Genomic DNA, 18,440 nt, shown 5'->3' on the forward strand with positions numbered 1-18,440 from the left:
CATGAGGCAAGCAGGCAGGTCTGTCTGCTGTGCTTCATGTTGATTTATCATCCTAACTAATTAATTTATACCTTGTCTCATCTCTGCAGTCAAGGTGGTATAAATATAGCAAAAACACATCGCCAAATATTATGTGCTTGGGTCTGCATGGGCATAGCTGGTTCTTTAGTGGCTGCTTTTAAGATGTGTTTCATCTCCAATCATTTAGTTACCAGCAGTGGCGTAGCGTGGGTTGTCAGCACCCGGGGCAAGGCAAGTAATTTGCTCCCCCTAACCCATGGATTTTAGCAGGGGGCAGAGAGCTGCAAGTGTGAGCGAGCGGCCCCCCCAGATGTTGCGCCCGGTGCGGCTGGCCCCCCCTGCACCCCCCACGCTATGCCACTGGTTACCAGTCATAGCTTGGAATGACATTGTAGTTATGTGTTTTGGCAATGGTGTCCCTTTCTTGTATAATTGCACTAGACCCTGAAACTGCTTTCAAAAGCAGCTCAGTGCTATGAGTTGTGATGTTATGCAGTAGCTACTGCTACCCAAGTTCTGACCAATACTTCCTGACATTGAAGCTTACCAAGATGAAGCACATCCTCAAATTCTCCCCACATTTACATGAAATATACGCACTCCTACCAGGCATAGAGAGTAGAACTTTGTTTGCCTCGTCCATTGATTTATATTCCTGTGTAGTTTACTCCAGTAATTTAATCTGGCAACCTCCGTATTTCTCTGGCTCATTTCAAAAATAAGGTTTATAATTGTTAAAGCTCATCCCTTCCTGATAAGATGTATTGTGTTAAATTATTTTCTCCCCCAGTCTATGTAATTCCATTTGTGTCTTGGGCTGTTGACTGTTTGATTGTTAACAGGTTCTGAAGTAATTGAATTAGGTGAGCTATGATTACATGGGCAGCATTAATAGACCACATCTGTGTACAGCAGAGTCAAAACTCTATCAGATGACCCTTGAGGTCCCGCAAAGGGAAAATAATATAATTCTTCTTCCTTTTTCTCCTTGGGTTGATAATCTGATTTCACTTATTTATTCTACTGCATGATCCCCTCTAGACCTATACATTCTCCATCTTGTTTTCTCTCCAGGCTGCTCATTAAATTCTGAATAATTGCATATTGAGGCAGAAGTGCTCTTGGTGAAATTTATGCCACATGCACAAGATTACATCTTTGTACTCCATATTAATCTTTGCTCAAATCATTAATGTAAATGAGAACCCTAACTTTGTCTTTCTCCCTATAAGTGTGAATAGAATTGGTTGGGAGGGGGTGGGAATGCACCTGTATTATTTCTTTGACTTTTTGACAAAGTAGGTAAAGAGCTTGAATGCTGCTAATCAGCTGTTAGTAAACTTTTGGTTACCCATAGGGATCAATATATTAAAATTGCATATAGTGTAGATTGTAGGTGGATTGCAATCTGCAAGCATTTACAAACAGTTAATAACCTTTACCAATCACACTTTTAAAATGTTCTTTCATTGATAACCTGCCTTGCTGTGGAGATGTAATTGTTTTCTTGCTAGAAGTCATCAAATGATGAGAGTGGTACGTGATTAGGCCATCATGTAATAACTGCAGTTTTCTTTTTAATGGAATGCTGGAATCAAGCTTTCAAGTCACACAGGACTTTTTCCAAGGCTGGAATTTCAGGGGGAAAGGAAAGATTTTGCCAGAACAATGCTTACTCAATTTAACAAATTTAACAAATTCAGTAGGATTTCAAAAGGAAGCCTGCTTGTTAGATACCATTTTTTAAGAAATACTTGCTATTTCGGATCGAGGGGACAGTTGCTTTTCATAGAGTGTGGCCACAGCTCTCACTTTAGTTCAGTTTAATTAGCACATGATTTAGTTCAGGTGTAGGCAAGATTCAGCCCAATCACCTTCTCAATCTGGCTCACGGACGGTCTGGGAATCAGCTTGTTTTTACATGAGTAGAATGTGTCCTTTTATTTAAAACGCATCTCTGAGTTATTTGTGGGGCATAGGAATTTGTTCATTATTTTTTTCACAATATAGTCCGGCCCACCACATAGTCTGAGGGACGGTGACCGGCCCCTGGCTGAAAAAAGTTGCTGACCCCTGATTTAGTTATTGCATGCTGTGGGCCTTCTTTCGTTTCCTTGAGAACCAGGGAAATGTTTCATTTCTCTGTTTCTCAGGTGTTGGTGGTACATGTTAAACTAGCGGCAGGGAACCTTCTGTCCATGGGCCAGACCCAACCTTCCAGGCCTTTCCATCCAGCCCACCACGTCTCTCCCAGTATCCCAAACCCACTTCCAGTCGCTGTCTAACATCTCACTGCTGCCCCCCTCTTTCTCCAAATTACTGCTGCCTCCTCTCATTTCTTTCCTCTTTCTCGGTGCTGCATGTGAAAGTGCTGGACTGAGGGTAACGTTGGCCGTGGAACGCTGTTCTGGCGGTTTCAGGGCCTCGTGGCTGTTTTTGGTGATCCAAAAACTCCTGGAGGTGCCTGGAGCCACCGCAGCTGCTGGTAAAGTGCTCTGCTTTTTAACGTTGATATGAAGAACCCCCTGCTCACATTTGAAGTGTGTGTGTGTTTAGTCCCTGAGAAAGTTTCTAAAGTAAATAATCGAGCTCCTAGGGAAAGGAGGGCCTCTGCACAGATCATCTGAGGAGTGCATGGCAGAAGTTTGGACTATATGATCCTGTTGTTGTTGTTGTGTTTAGTCGTTTAGTCGTGTCCGACTCTTCGTGACCCCATGCACCAGAGCACGCCAGGCACTCCTGTCTTCCACTGCCTCCCGCAGTTTGGTCCAAACTCATGCTGGTAGCTTCGAGAACACTGTCCAACCATCTTGTCCTCTGTCGTCCCCTTCTCCTTGTGCCCTCCATCTTTCCCCACATCAGGGTCTTTTCCAGGGAGTCTTCTCTTCTCATGAGGTGGGGAAAGTATTGGAGCCTCAGCTTCAGGACCTGTCCTTCCAGTGAGCACTCAGGGCTGATTTCCTTCAGAATGGATAGGTTTGATCTTCTTGCAGTCCATGGGACTCTCAAGAGTCTCCTCCAGCACCATAATTCAAAAGCATCAATTCTTCAGCGATCAGCCTTCTTTATGGTCCAGCTCTCACTTCCATACATCACTGCTGGGAAAACCATAGCTTTTACTATACGGATCTTTGTTGGCAAGGTGATGTCTCTACTTTTTAAGATGCTGTCTAGGTTTGTCATTGCTTTTCTCCCAATATGATCCTTTGGGTCCCTTCAAACTCTATAGTTCTGTTATTCTAACAGGGGATGAGGAAGTCTGTATGTGATTCTTTTTCCATGCTGAAATCGACTGTAGCTCTGCTCCCTTTGTGCTTTGGCCCTGCTAAGGTACTTGATGTGTGTTATTTCAGTGATCTCTTGAAAGAGGATTTTTTTTCCCCCTGAAACCGCTGCTGCTGCTTTTACTAAGCGACACAGGAGGCATTTTGGTTTTAGTCACAGCAGCATGATCATTAAAGCTTTTTGTCCCCAGCAAGAGATTCCAAAAAAAAGTGAGACCTGTGAAGAATTCCTGGAGAGGGTTTTGTGAGATAGAGTCATCCTTTTTGTCAGGGTGGCTGCAAATACAGTGGCACCTTGGGTTAAGAACTTAATTCGTTCTGGAGGTCCGTTCTTAACCTGAAACTGTTCTTAACCTGAAGCACCACTTTAGCTAATGGGGCCTCCTGCTGCCGCCACACCGCCGGAGCACGATTTCTGTTCTCATCCTGAAGCAAAGTTCTTAACCCGAGGTACTATTTCTGGGTTAGCGGAGTCCATAACCTGAAGCGTCTGTAACCTGAAGCGTCTGTAACCTGAAGCGTATGTAACCAAAGGTACCACTGTACCATATTGGCCTGAATATAACCCTCACTTTTTCTCCCCAATTCCGACCATGAAAAGTTAAAGTGCAGCTTATATTCGTGACCTTACGGTATACAGCCAGGAGTCGGGGGCAAACAGTGCCAGGAGCGTGGAAATGTGGCGCCTGCCCCATGTGTAGTCCCCATCCTCTCCCCCAAGGCCGGGAAGGGGAAAGTTCACTGGCAATGCAGTGCAACTCCCCCGCCCCCAGTATGCAGCCAGGAGCAGTGAGGAATGGAGGGGCTTATATTCTGGTATATTCTCCTTTTTTGTCCTCCCCGCCCTCCAATTTTAAAGATGCAACTTATATTCAGGTGTGGCTTATATTCGGGTCAATACGGTAAAAAGATTAGCTGTATTGCTCTGCGTTTTTCAGGAATGAAGACTGCCAAGGAACCCCGAGTTGTGCTCCCATGAATGCAGTACCTGTGGCAGTGTTGTGTTGACTTGTGAAGGACTGCAAAGCATCAATTCAAGGATCTTTTCATTCAATAAGTTGCACTGAAATAAATAAGCATTTGCTGTGACATGCAAAACAGCTCAGTTCAAATGTATGGCAGTGATCTCACTTACCAGCATGAGAGAGAATGAACACGAACTCCATTTTAAAAATAGCCTGTAAGTCTGAGGATTACGGGAACCAGTCTTTATTTGGCGGCAGATGTGTTTAGGATCAGGATGCCAGTTATTAAGTTACTGAGATAACAGTCTAACTGCTTTATTTGCCATTGAGAAAAGAGTCCACATGTTCAGAAACGTCATTATAGAATGAAATGGCTGTAGGAGAGTTCTGAATCATCTCTTTCTTATTAGAAACCAATGGGTCCATTGGAGCTCGCCAATATCAGGGTTGTGTTGTGATGAACACTGTCTTGTGAATTGGTCACTGTAATTCCTTTACGTTTAGGTGGTTGGGGCTATTGATACTGCCTGTTCCGTTTGCATTTCCAAGGCCTTGGGACCGGTTTACTTGGGAGTATTGGCTTACGCTATTTATCCCATCTCAACTGCCTTTTTTTTTTTTTTTACAGAAATACAACTTTTTCAAGTGCCTTATAGTGTTCATTCCCCATACACAAGGAATCAATCTTTTAACTGTAAAGCTGGTGTGTTTTTTAATCTGCAATTTTAGTTTATAATGTACATTTTACAGGTTTATTTTATTTATATTTGGGGGGGGGGTTTAAAACTTGCTTTAAACTTTGGTTTTTTTATTGACAGTTTGAATGTATATTTTATATCCTTTGTAAACCACTTCCAAGGTTTTATTTACATTTAAGTGGTATGCAAATTCTGTACGTACCAATGAATGGTTAACATACTGACACTTTCTGCTTTCTGTGTCTCTTTCCATCCCCTGTCTAGAATCCTACCCAAGTAGGAACGGCTCTTCAAGTTTTCTATAACCTTGGCACTTTGAAAGTCACCGTCACGAATGTTGTGGATGGTTACTGCACGTCTTTGGAGGAGAACATCAACAATGCCTTGGATATTAAGGTTTTGACTCAGCCCTCTCAGACAGTGGCTAGAGGTACTATGCCTTCTCCCTTCTTTATTAATACAGTGCCTGGTAATTGGACATTATATTCCCGTAAGCAGGATCTAATACAGTTCTTCATGTTCATATTAGTCTTCATCACACTTTACTGTTTGGTAAGCTGTTTCTTTTCTTTGGGTGTGATAATACTGCAAGCTGCGAAGTGGAAAAGTCACATTGAGGTAAATGAATTGGCCCATTTACAAGTCATTCTCACTTCAAACGTGTTGTACTTAATATTGCAGCACGGTATTCTCCTTCCCTCCAGATTTCAAGTAATGTCAACAGCTGGTGCAGCATAGTAACTACAGCGGCACAATGTTTACTCAGAAGTACGTCCCCCAATTGAGAAACACACACACACATACATACACACACACACACACACAGATATATATATATATATATATATCACAGCATCGCTTTCAGCTGGCATTTTTAGCGCTTATACTTGTGACCCTCATCATAGCTATTACGACATTTGCTTTAGGTCTTGGATTTTCTCTTGGCATGTGCCAAAAAGGCTTATAATTCTTCCCCATTAAAAATAAAATACAAAGGAAGGAGGCAATAGGTCCTCTACCATTCTACATTATGGAGTTTGGAGCTCTTTTTGTGAAAGTGTTTAAATAACAGTGTAATATTGACTTCCTGTTCTACTTCTGAACATATCAAATATATAACTTTATTTATTCATGACACTTCTATATTGCGTATCAGCCAGATCCTCTGGGTGGTTTATGAACTTCAAAATTAAATAAAATCATTATGGAAATTTGTAATTTCTCTACTCTATTTTCTATTTCTGTCTTTATCTCTTTTTTCTGTATTTCATAAACTTAATAAAAATATTATTAAAAAAAACACAAAAAAACAAACAAAATTAAATAAAATCCAAAATAATAAAAAGCGCACCGATATATGGACACACTTCAGAAATGGTTACCTTTAGTTAACACACATTGGAAAAACGTGGCGATTTAGCTGTTCACTGTGTGCTGGCAGAGATTTATTGAGGCCTCTATGTCTGAAGAAGGAGCTGTTACTTACATTGGCCACATTTATATTCCGCTTTTGCCCCCAAGTACCTCAGGGTAGTATATATGGGAGTTACCCTGTTTTGTCCTTGCGACATCCTCACGAGGTCCAGAGTCTGTTAACTTGCCCAGGGCCATCCAGTGAGGTCATGGCTCACTGGAGCTCTGAGCACCAAACTCCTTGGTATAAACCCAACACTTTTATGCAGTCATAGAGTTGGGAGTTTAGCCCAGAACTTGTGGCCCTCCAGATGTCATTGAACTCCAACTCTCAACAGCCCCTGCCAGCATGGCAGCATGGGAGCCAGTGTGGTGTAGTGGTTAAGAGCGGTAGTCTCCTAATCTGGGGAACCAGGTTCGCGTCTCCGCTCCTCCACATGCAGCTGCTGGGTGACCTTGGGCCAGTCACACTTCTGTGAAGTCTCTCAGCCCCACTCACCTCACAGAGTGTTTGTTGTGGGGGAGGAAGGGAAAGGAGAATGTTAGCCGCTTTGAGACTCCTTAAAGGGAGTGAAAGGCGGGATATCAAATCCAAACTCTTCTTCTTCTTCTTAATTGTAGCAATTCCTCAAGTTGAGTTGTTGTCGTTTAAGTTTTTGAGACAGGTTGTTCTTAAAACAGGTGGTCCTGGAAGAGCATCCATGCCAACACCAGGAAACACGGCAGCCTTTAGAGCAGCTCTATGGACCAATATGGAAAAGCTGATGGATCAAATCTGTGCAGCTTGTGGGCAGGTACTTGGCTATTTAAACATCCTCTTCTGGCTTGGCACGGTTTGGAGGGCACTGTGAAATGCAGAAGCGAGTTGGGCTGAAAATGACATCTTTCCTTTTCAGGTGCAGCATCTGCGGAAAGTACTGTCCATGAAAAGAGATCCAGTTACACAGGTGTGCTTCATTGAAGAATTAGCAAAGGTAACGCTTCTCCCCTGGCCTCTTCCCCTGCACCACATCTCTTCTTTCTAACTAAGTGCATTATTGCAAAGGTAACGCCTTTTTTAATTATGTCAGCAGAAAGGGAGTGTTCGCTTTTTGGTATTTCAGTGTGTAATGAAATAGTGGTGACACACAGACTAGCCCGAACAGTGTGCATTGATGGATGATTCAAGATTTATAGCAGGCATAGGCAAACTCGGCCCTCCAGATGTTTTGGGACTACAATTCCCATCATCCTTGACCACTGGTCCTGTTAGCTAGGGATGATGGGAGTTGTAGCCCCAAAGCATCTGGAGGGTCGAGTTTGCCTATGCCTGATCTATAGTCTCTTGGGCACAGACACAAGGCTAGCTTGTATGTGTACCTTTCAGGCAAGTAGAACTTAACCGTTTGTTTTGTGGGCCTTGCGTCTGGTTTAAACCAGGACCTCTGTTGCTTTGTGTACAGTGTTAGCCTGCCAGCACAGGGATGGCCTGGTCTATGAATCCCTTGTGTGCAGCTGTAGATGAAGTGGCCCAGTTTCAGCAAAGCACCAGGGATATCTTGCTTGCTTGCTTGTTCTCCTTGCCTTGGATGGAAACTAGTGTAATTTGCTCTGAACTTTTTTCGGGGGCGGGGGGAACCACCTTTTGAAGATTGGGAACTCTGTGGAATGGCTTTTTAGGGAATGCAAGAGACTGAAGTATGGGAGGAATTGATAACCCCACAAGAGATGTGCATAAACACTGCCCCATCTCCACATGGCAGCATTTGGGCCCAATCCCTTGGGATGACTGCTTTTTTGTCATATTTGAAAGAATAATAAAATATCGTTACGTGCCTTTATTAATGATCAGTGTTATCTTTCGCCATGATACTGTGTGCATTGGCTAATTAATCTTATGTATTAGTAAGATAATGTGTCTTTGTATGGTTTGTCACATGATCCAGCCATCTGCTTCTCTCGTTTTTGGCAATTCCCTCTTTGATAAACAATCCACGGCTGTCCTTTGCCTACAGTAGCTCCCCTCTGAATACCTATTCTTATCCATTCACTTGTATTGTGCTGTATTCTTATTTAGACAAATTTGATGAATTATCTTCCCAAGGGGCAATAACAGTGCTAGCCAATCAGTTCATCTATCATAATTTGTGAAGGAGAGCCCCTTCCTCAATTCATGTTCAAGTTCAAATTTTATGCAAAGGGAAAGAGAAAATGTTCCAATTCCATGTGCTGGATAAATTCCAGCAGATTCAATTTTTTTAATGGAGAGGAGAGACCGTTTATGCAAATAGTTTGCAATATAAATATTAAATGGAGAAACAGAAACTTGTTTCTTGCGGCGGCATGCTCTTTGAGTTTCTCTTATGAATCGACTTAAAAGAAAAACCCTAGGAAACATACCCTCTTTATAGGAGAAGCTTCTCACAGCTACATGGTCTTTGTTAGGAGTTACAGCCTGCCCTTCACAAGGCATTGGGCTGAGTAATAGTAATTTATCTTACACACTGATGCCAGGAAATTATAGGCCAGGGACCTGCCTTGGGTAAACTAGTGGGAAGCATGGTCAAGGGTAGAACTGCACGGCATAGGGAAGCATAAGCCTTGCCCTGCAAGAATTAGCATTGCTTCTGTAAAGGGCTCCTCTTGTGCCCTACTCATTACTGGTGGTGAGGTCAATTCTGAGAGATGTGCCCCCAAAATGTTTCTGTGTTTGGCATTGTAAATTTCTTTTTGGCACATAGAGGAAGACGTTTCGTAGCTCAGTGACACGTCCTCATTCTCCCTCTGCAAAATGGTGTCAGCCTAGATCTCTCTGGCTGCTCAGTATACTCAAATCACTTATGTGTGAAAATCTAAGTGATGAGGAATAGGGGTGGCTTTTTTTCATGGCTGGTCACTATGAACACCACATTTCTAAAAATATTATTTGCTCGGTTTGGTTGTATGTCCAAAGATGTGTCTTTGGGACCAGAAGATGGGTGGGTGATCTAATAGACTGATACACCTCTTTTTTTAAAAGCTTCCCTACCCGCCCCCTTTGATGGCTTGGAGGGAGATGCCCTTAAAAATTCCTGCACTTCCCTAGCAAACATTGTACTAGAGAGGACCACTGTAAATCCTAGTTTAAGTAATTCAACAATATTTTGTTTTATTGTGATTTCATGCTCATGTGGAACGTAGAGTGTGTAATACTAGTCAAGAGAACTCAACAGAAGGGTGTTGATCATTCAAATGGATACCATTATTTTGATACCATTATTTGGCATTTATTTGGCTGAGGGGCGGGTCTTTAGTCCATTGTATTCTGTCCCAGTGCTTATTTCTCTGAACTTCTAACGGAATGCAGTTTTATTTGAACCCCAAACAAAATGCGCACTGGCCTTAACGTTCATAGATGGCATTGGTATTGTGTGCTGAAAACCTGCCTTTTGCTTCTGCTACTGAAATAAGGCTATCATGTATTTTTTTAAGTCCCCTAGTTATCTAACATACAGTGGTACCTCGGGTTACAGACGCTTCAGGTTACGGACTCCGCTAACCCAGAAATAGTACTTCAGGTTAAGAACTTTGCTTCAGGATGAGAACAGAAATCGCGCGGCAGCGGTGCGGTGGCAATGGGAGGCCCCATTAGCTAAAGTGCTACCTCAGGTTAAGAACTGTGTCAGGTTAAGAATGAACCTCCAGAATGAATTAAGTTCTTAACCCGAGGTACCACTGTATTGTCACAAGCTGCTAGGTAGGACTTTTGGAACTGCCTAACAAGCAGCTAAAATCTAGAAATGCAAGCATACCCTCAGTGTCTGTTGAGCAATAGGGACAGCCAGATGGGAGTGCAGGATCTGTTGAGTCTGCTGCCAGTAGTTAAAAATAAGCTGATAAATCATGGAAATTCTAATACTCATTTAAAAAGCCAAAGCAATTTCACGTATGATACTATCCGTTTCCACTCTACATAAAGTGTCTGGGAGAGGAGAGAAGGTTGGATTTTTGTGTGTCCACATTAGAAAGTTGATCTAACAACAAAACACATTGGAACTTGTCCATTTTTAAAGGGCCGTATGCCCATTCTCACAGGAGATGGTAACATAAACCCTGCATTTTACATTCTGTTTGCTAATTACTGGTGGTGAGGTCAACTCTAGCATTACATCTATCTCCCTCAACAGCTGTGATTCCACTTTAGATGCCCATCTGTCTCCTTGGAGACTCTGCAATGCAAGTCAATGGCCATAGCTCCACCTACATTGGTCACTGGCCACCCCCACTTCTGCCTCTGATCCTTCCCATCACTGCCATGTGCTCACCAGAACGTTGCCAAGGAGCAGGTGGGAAAGTGTTCCCCATCCCTGATTTAGACATTATTGCCATATAAAAATACTATCCCCCTGGAATCATCTGTACACAAAGCAAAGACACACACCTGACTTTTTCGTTTTAGTTTGAAAAGCAATATTCAAAAATATCTAAACCATGTTCTCCCTGGCACCTACATAAAGAGATTACCTTTTAAAATGTTATTTTGCCACTGGAAAGCACTGAATATAATGAAATGTAGCCTGCAGTGAAACAAAACACAAGACCCTCTTCAAAACTGTGGTGGTGTTTATTGATTGTGTGACCACCACACTATATTTCATATACACAAGAGCATAAATATATAGGCATTATACATATGTATATAAAATCTGATTCAAAACACCACAAACAGAAATAAAGGGTGGATTGAGGTGATTGGGAACTTGACAGTTCCTCTAATGACATTTTTTTTTTTTTACTACTGCAAATGATATCTTTTGCTCGGAGTCTCACATTTGGAAGTCACGTTGCTATAGAAATAGCGTGTACGGATCTTCCTTCGCTCAGTCCCACGAGGCCTGCAATACAGAATTGTTAAATCTTTTGCAGTCCTCTGTTATAGCTTACAAATATTTATGGGGTAACTTCCAAGGTCTTTTGTCTTCAAGATGCTTTTTCCAAACCTGCCTTTGGGGCCTCGATGATTAGAAAAACCCTGTCCACATTAGTATTAAGAGCTTTGTTTTGGGACCCTGTAGCAGATGAACTGCACAGTAATGTTCTCTGTATAGCTTTACATTTCAAAGGGCCTTGAGAATAAATGTTTTTCATTGTTTTAATCAAACTGCTTCTGGAGGCTGTGTTATGTGCTGTATAAAAAGGAGGACTGAAATCAGTGTGTCATAGTAAGAGTTGGTATTTTTCCTATATAAATAACACTGTTGAGCACTTGCAAGTAGTCATCTAATAATGCACAGGTGGAATGTCATTTTGATTTTTCATTTTAAACCTTGCCCAGGATGTAATGGTAGCTGTTGGTTATCTGTATTTTTAACTATTGATCTGTCATAATGCTCACCAGAGGGTCTATTTATCAAGCATGTTCTCCACGACAATTACAACCCAAGTAGTCACTTGGCACAAAATGGAAGTACTTATCCCCAGGATTTTTTTCCTACCCAGTGCTAAGTAATCTGAGCTTTGCTGCTTCTGTTTATGGAGAGGACGACGACCAAGATGATCAAGGGGGACAGGAAGCCAAGCCTTAGGAGGAACAGTTGAAAGAATTGGATATGTTTAGCCTGAAAAACAGGAAACTAGGAGGAAGATAAGATGGCCATCTACAAATATCTAAAGCTGAGCTTTCCAAACTTTTCGTGTTGGTGACACACTTTTTAGACAGCAAACCGGAGGTCAAACTAACCCCTTTCCAGCTCTGGGAGGAGCGCAGGGAGCGTTAGCGTGACACACCTACACACTGCAGCCGACACACTAACGTGTCGCGACACACAGTTAGGAGCTCTGATCTAAAGAGCTACCACATGGAAGATACAGTGGTACCTTGGGTTAAGTACCGTATTTTTCACTCTATAAGGCGCACCAGAGCACAAGACGCACCTAGTTTTTGGAGGAGGAAAACAAGAAAAAAAATATTCTGAATCTCAGAAGCCAGAACAACAAGAGGGATCGCTGCGCAGTGAAAGCAGCGATCCCTCTTGCTGTTCTGGCTTCTGGGATAGATGTGCAGACTGCATTCGCTCCATAAGACGCACACACATTTCCCCTTACTTTTTAGGAGGGAAAAAGTGAGTCTTATGGAGCAAAAAATACGGTACTTAATTCGTTCCGGAGGTCCATTCTTAACCTGAAACTGTTCTTAACCTGAAGCACCACTTTAGCTAATGGGGCCTCCTGCTGCCGCCACACCGCCGGAGCACGATTTCTGTTCTCATCCTGAAGCAAAGTTCTTAACCCGAGGTAATATTTCTGGGTTAGCGGAGTCTGTAACCTGAAGTGGCTGTAACCTGAAGCGTATGTAACCCGAGGTAGTACTGTAGATCGAGCTTGTTCTCTCCTGCTCCAGAGGACAGAACCTGAAGCAATGGATTGAAGTTACAAGAAAGGAAATTCCGGCATAACACCAGGAAGATTTTTCTGACAGCAAGGGCTGTTTGACAGTAGAACAGACTCCCATGAGACGTTGTGAGCTCTCCATCCTTGGAGGTTTTTAAGCAGAGGTTGGATGGCCATCTGGCATTCATGGTCTAGTTGAGATTTCTGCATTTGCAGGGGTTGGACTTGATAACGTTTGAAGTCCCTCCCAACTCTACAACCCTCCCAACTCTATGATTCTATTTCAATTCCCAGTAGTAAATTTCCACCATTGGCTGGAGGGAGTTAAAAAAGCTGGAAGGCTTTTGATTTTTCTCCTGTTTGGGAGCTACTTGTAGTGTTCAAGTCTCCTTACTTTGCAGCTGGTTCTCTTCCTTCCCCATCCCCTCGAGGGGCGGGGGTGCAGTCATATCTTGCTTCTGCAATTAAATCTCTTCCTGCTCTTATTGAGAAAGCTCTATGGACTCAACAAGTAATGAGATTGTCTGGTGAGCCCTGTTCACACTGCTGATATAATTTCCCCCAGAAAGGGTATCCATCTTTGTCATTTGCAGCAGAAACAGCAGCAGAGTCTTGTGACACCTTAATAGAATTAACACATCTATTATGGCCTAAGCTTTGGTGGGCCACAATCTGCTTCATCAGGTGGTTTGCCTCTTTTCTACCCTACCTGAGAAAGGGAGGGTGGTGGCATTTCACACTTAACCTGATCATCTGGACTATCCCACCTGCTTAAGGGATGGATCCCAAAAGGTGATGCGTTAGATAAATAGTCCTGGAGGATTCCAGCTCTGTTGCAGATTTGTTGTTGTACAAGAAGCAACTTTCCATAACTAAAGAAGAAGGGCAGACCACTGTGAATATTTGCGTTGTCAATCCACGTTGCTTAGCGTTCCAGTAGACTAGCAATAGGCACCACCCGCCTGTTTGAAGAGGACTGATAGATAGAAATTCACTAGTAATACTAGGTTTTCCTTTCAAATATGGATTAATTGCAAAAGACAGACAGCAAGCTTGTGATTTTTCTAAATGAGCAGATAAATATGTTTTGTCTAAAAATAGGATACTTGTTCTGTCTTAATGTTGAAGAAATAATTTGAAATGAGACTTTTAGATTGCAGCTGTAATGTCATTGCTTGTTATCACAGATGACACAGTATGCCAGGTTTTGGGCTGGTTCTGAGGAATTCATTGATTCTTTGGTAGTAATTGACTGGAACATTCAGTTATACTTTAGAGCAATGGCATCAGGATAGATTAATGTGAACAAGTAGGTTCACATTTCTGTCACTACCAGCCGTTTTTGCCTTCAGGAATAATCTTATAATCCTGTGACTAGGCAGCAGTACGCTAAATTTGGAGCCTGTTCTGTTGATGTGAGCATCTGCAGATGCATGTGATACAATGCTTGCAGCAGATGTAGTACTTCTGGTTTGCTTGGAACCTCCAGCTGGAAATTTATTGGGCAAAACCGTCAACATTGCATAATGTTGCATAATGCAGAAATGTGTAACTTTGAACCTTTGTTCCTATGGCTTCCCTTTGTTCTGTGATTTATCAGAATAGAGTGAGAGAATTTTAGTTTCACAAGTGAACATGCGCCAGTGGATTAGGAACCTCTCTATCATTGCCACACATTGCATATCTGTAGTTATTTAAGAGCACATTTGGATTATAGCTGGGACTTGCAATGAGTCAGTGAGCTAAAGGAGACTTGTAGTCCACTCTTGGGGTCATCTGCTGGTTGCAAGCTATCAAAGTGTTGTCATGCCTGAAAGATCACCTCACCCCCTACATTAGGGGTAGGCAACCTAAGGCCCATGGGCCACAAGCGGCCCATGGGGGTCGTTTAACTGGCCCACGAGCCGCCCCCGAACTGAGCCCCCGCGCTCTGTGCTGAACCAGCATGGCACAGCGCGGGGACTCACTTCCGCAGCACTGGAAATTGCGGGCGCATGAGCAATCCGGCCCACGGAAGGATCTCTACTGGAGTGAAGCGGCCCAGGTGAGGTAAAGCTTGCCAACCCCTGCCCTACATACCTAAACTATATCTATGTTTTATGGGAGATGGCACCCTGCAGATACCATCCCCAGAAACATCTGCAGTGTGGCAGCACCTACACTTTGGAACTGCCACTCCTTGCATAGCAAAGAAACGCCTTCACCATTGGCTTTTGGGCACATGCTAAAGACGTTCCTATTTCCATAAGGCTTCTTTATCCCAACTGATATCTTCCCTGGATCTAAATTGATTTTATGTACGGGTTGTTGTGTTGAACCGTTCTTATATTTATAGTTATTGCTTTTTGAAAAGGTTGGGCATTTGATTCAGTCAATCAATGTGCATTATGCAGACATAAGCTTCTGTGTAAGCATTTTCTGCTGTGGGAAACAAGATACTGGACTAGAAAGGCCCCGATCCACCAGTCTCTTCTTGCATTCTTACAGTGAAATACAGGAAAAATATGGACTCATTCAACTATAAAATAGGATAGCGGTCCAGTCCGTAAAAACAGAAGGATAAAAATGTACAAAGTGGAATAATATTGGGTGGTCATAAGCATAAATCGAAAGATAAATATAGATTCAATTGAGGTGTGAATACTAACCTTAATAACCTCTAAGTGCACATAAGTGTCTCAAGACAACTTAATTGGGAGCAATAAAGGGGAGCATGGCCATAGAAAGGAGCAAAACATCACCGGCAGAGCAGAAGACTCAAGGAAGAGGACATCTAAAAGTGCACAAATAAGATCGCACCTGTGTGTGTGTGTTGAAACTACATTTATATACGCACCTGTGTGTGCTGCTGGTGGAAGGGAGAACTCATTGTGTTGCTCTGAGGGAAATGGGTTACCAGACTCGGCAAAAAGCCTCCCATGCTCTTGAAATACACTTACAGGTCACAAGAGGCTGATGCCCTTCGTCCTGTATTGCTCTTTAAAAGAGTAGGAGTTTGATTGAAACGATTTCCACTGAGCTGAAAAGTTAATCGGATGCAGTCCATTACTCATCTTGTCAGCGGCTTCCACTATAGCGGATTGTATTACAAGATGATAATCTGTCTGTTACTTGAGTTCACAGACAGCATTACAAATGTTTTTCCCTCGCCCGCCCGCCCAATCGCTGTTTGTGTGACTTAACGTTCTTTGTGTGTGTGTGTAATTTTCACCTGGCTTCCAAGCTTAATGAAACAATTCCCCCCCTGGAAATAAGGCCTGTGCTGGCGATGGTGTGTTTTCGGTGCATGCTAAAAACCTTTCTACCCATCCATTCTCTCGCTGATGAGTGCTGTTGGTCAAGTGCACTGCTGGTTACAGTCAATATGCCAAATCCTTAGATTGTGTTTTTATACCGCTTGGATGGTCCAATGGCCTGAACTCGGTTTAAGGCAGCTTCTTGGTGGTCCTTGAGGCATGAAGAGTACAGTATCCCTAGCTGTAAATTTGGGGCATTTCTGACTTATCTCTCTCGTCCTCTTTTTCTCCCAGGATGGCCTGTCAGACATTTTGTGCACATTTTGGACGGCAGTGACTCAGACTCTTGCCTCCCAGTTTCAGAAGGCAACCGACTGTAAGTATCGCCTGTGCGATTCTTTTGTTTTCTACATGTATCCTGAAAATATGTTAATTCTGTAGAATTCGCCACTGCTGCCGCCCCCGCTACCCAGCCAAATAGTGCTCAATAAAATACCAGTGTGGGTTGGTAGGAATCAACCCTCCCCACCAAAAAAATATGTAACTGTCTCCTGCAATATATCCAGTCCTTCGGTCCAGCATGGGGGAGGAATGCCTGTCTTCAGAGCTTCTGACAACCTCCCAGCAAAAGCAGGAAGTGGCTTTTTCATTGGCATGCAGGGAAGATGTCCCCTACTCTGCTGAAGTAGCAGAAGATGTAGCTTTCACAAACAAAGTTTGCTTTTGGTATAAGCTTTTGTGTGCATGCACACTTCTTCAGATACACTGAAAGAGAAGTATATCTGAAGAAGTGTGCATGCACACGAAAGCTTATACCAAGAACAAACTTAGTTGGTCTCTAAGGTGCTACTGGACATTTTTAAAAATATATTTCGACTGCATCACAGCTACATACCTGAGTTTAAAAAACAAATACCTGTGGAAATGTAATAAGGAGGAGGTAGTTCTGTGGTGTTTTAGCTGTAAGCCACCTTGAGCTTCGGGGAAAAGGTGGGATATAAATTAATATAGTGATAATAATAACAGTAATACTAATAGGCTGCCTTTTTTGCTTGCTTGCTTGGAAATCTGCACAAAATAATGCAGGTAGGGAAGAGTTGCATTGCTGATCTACTAGGTGCCCATGATATCCACGCAGCAGTAACCCACACAGCATTCTGATGGCACTAGGTGGAAAGAGAAAACGTATTTTTTCAACATTAAAATGCCGCAGTTTCAGTGCTCAGGAAATCACGTTTCCTACAACAGAAGCGCTGCCTTGAGGAAATTGGGTTTTGCACAGTCCTGAGTCCAGCTACAGTGGTACCTCGCAAGACGAATGCCTCGCAAGACGAAAAACGTGCAAGACGAAAGAGTTTTCCGTGTTTTGAGTCATTCCGCAAGACAAATTTCCCTATGGGCTTGCTTCGCAAGAGGAAACGTCTTGTGAGTTCTTGCGAGTTTGTTTCCTTTTTCTTAAAGCCGCTAAGCCGTTAATAGCCGCTAAGCCGCTAATAGCCATGCTTCGCAAGACGAAAAAACCACAAGACGAAGAGACTCGCGGAACGGATTAATTTCATCTTGCGAGGCACCACTGTATGCTACTTTGAAGAAACACGCAGGACACACTGCAGTAACTGAATAATGGCAATTTACTCCCCCCCCCCCTTTTTATACTAAAACATTTGTCTGGCCCCTGTGTGGTATGTGCAATTTTAAAAAAAATCTCTTGGAAAATTAGTGATAAATATTTGTCATTGAATATGTATGAATATTTCTGAGCACCCATTTAGAGAGCATTGATCACATGTCAAGAATCCAAGAACATTAGAAAAGTGTGAGAGCTGATGTGGTGTAACTAGGGGGATACGGGTTGAAAACACTACTTGCACATGCACGACTTTCCCCCATAGTTATTTCACCATTACTTTCTGAGACAGAGGTTGTCAGCCTTTTGCCCATCGATGCCATGGTGCCGTGAAGGCTTTCATTGGCTAAGTTCCCCAGATTCTGAGCTTTCATTAAAATAAAGAAGTCTCTAGAAAGAAAGTTATGAGGCAAAATGTTCAGGTACCTTGAAATGAGAGTGAGTGTCATATGTATTGGTGTTTATCGGCTTAAGGAGACTATTAGAAGAGATCATAAAGAAAAAAGAGAAAATATATGAACAAGATGTGAAGTGGAAACAGCAAGATAAGATGGGATAGAATTATGAACTCTGTCTGGACTGATTTGGACTGATTTGGACTTTAACGCAGCAGCAAGAAGATGATCAGAATTCCCCTTTGGATCTTGAAGTATGGGTCCCCCCAACAAAATTTAAAATTTGGCTTTGTAATTCGGAATTTATATGATGTGATTTAATTTGATGTGATTGGCCAGTTAATAAAAATTATTTTTTTTAAAAAAAAGAGAGAGAGAGTGAGTGTCATATGGCCGCCATGTGTATTTTTCATGGCACTGAAGAACACTGTCTGTTGTTATTAGACAGTAGCA

General features: G+C 42.6%; 1 protein-coding gene and 1 long non-coding RNA gene across 4 annotated transcripts in view; one reads left to right on the forward strand and one right to left on the reverse strand.

Moving 5' to 3' along the window:
• Nucleotides 1-18,440, forward strand: part of COG5 (component of oligomeric golgi complex 5) — a 166,378-nt gene that overhangs the window by 97,611 nt on the left and 50,327 nt on the right. For all 3 annotated transcript variants that reach the window (XM_081878475.1, XM_081878476.1, XM_081878477.1), the window contains exons 8-11: nucleotides 5,233-5,398; nucleotides 7,063-7,175; nucleotides 7,278-7,355; nucleotides 16,260-16,341. In XM_081878475.1, coding sequence (XP_081734601.1) covers nucleotides 5,233-5,398; nucleotides 7,063-7,175; nucleotides 7,278-7,355; nucleotides 16,260-16,341 — 439 coding nt within the window. The remainder of the gene's footprint in view (nucleotides 1-5,232; nucleotides 5,399-7,062; nucleotides 7,176-7,277; nucleotides 7,356-16,259; nucleotides 16,342-18,440) is intronic.
• The window catches only part of LOC309351129, a 34,673-nt gene continuing 29,561 nt past the window's right edge, over nucleotides 13,329-18,440 (reverse strand). Inside the window, exon 3 of the long non-coding RNA XR_014160707.1 lies at nucleotides 13,329-13,601. This is a non-coding gene — a long non-coding RNA (uncharacterized lncRNA). The remainder of the gene's footprint in view (nucleotides 13,602-18,440) is intronic.

This window comes from Podarcis erhardii (assembly GCF_964252035.2).
Source record: "Podarcis erhardii genome assembly, chromosome: 10".
Classification (NCBI taxonomy): domain Eukaryota; kingdom Metazoa; phylum Chordata; class Lepidosauria; order Squamata; family Lacertidae; genus Podarcis; species Podarcis erhardii.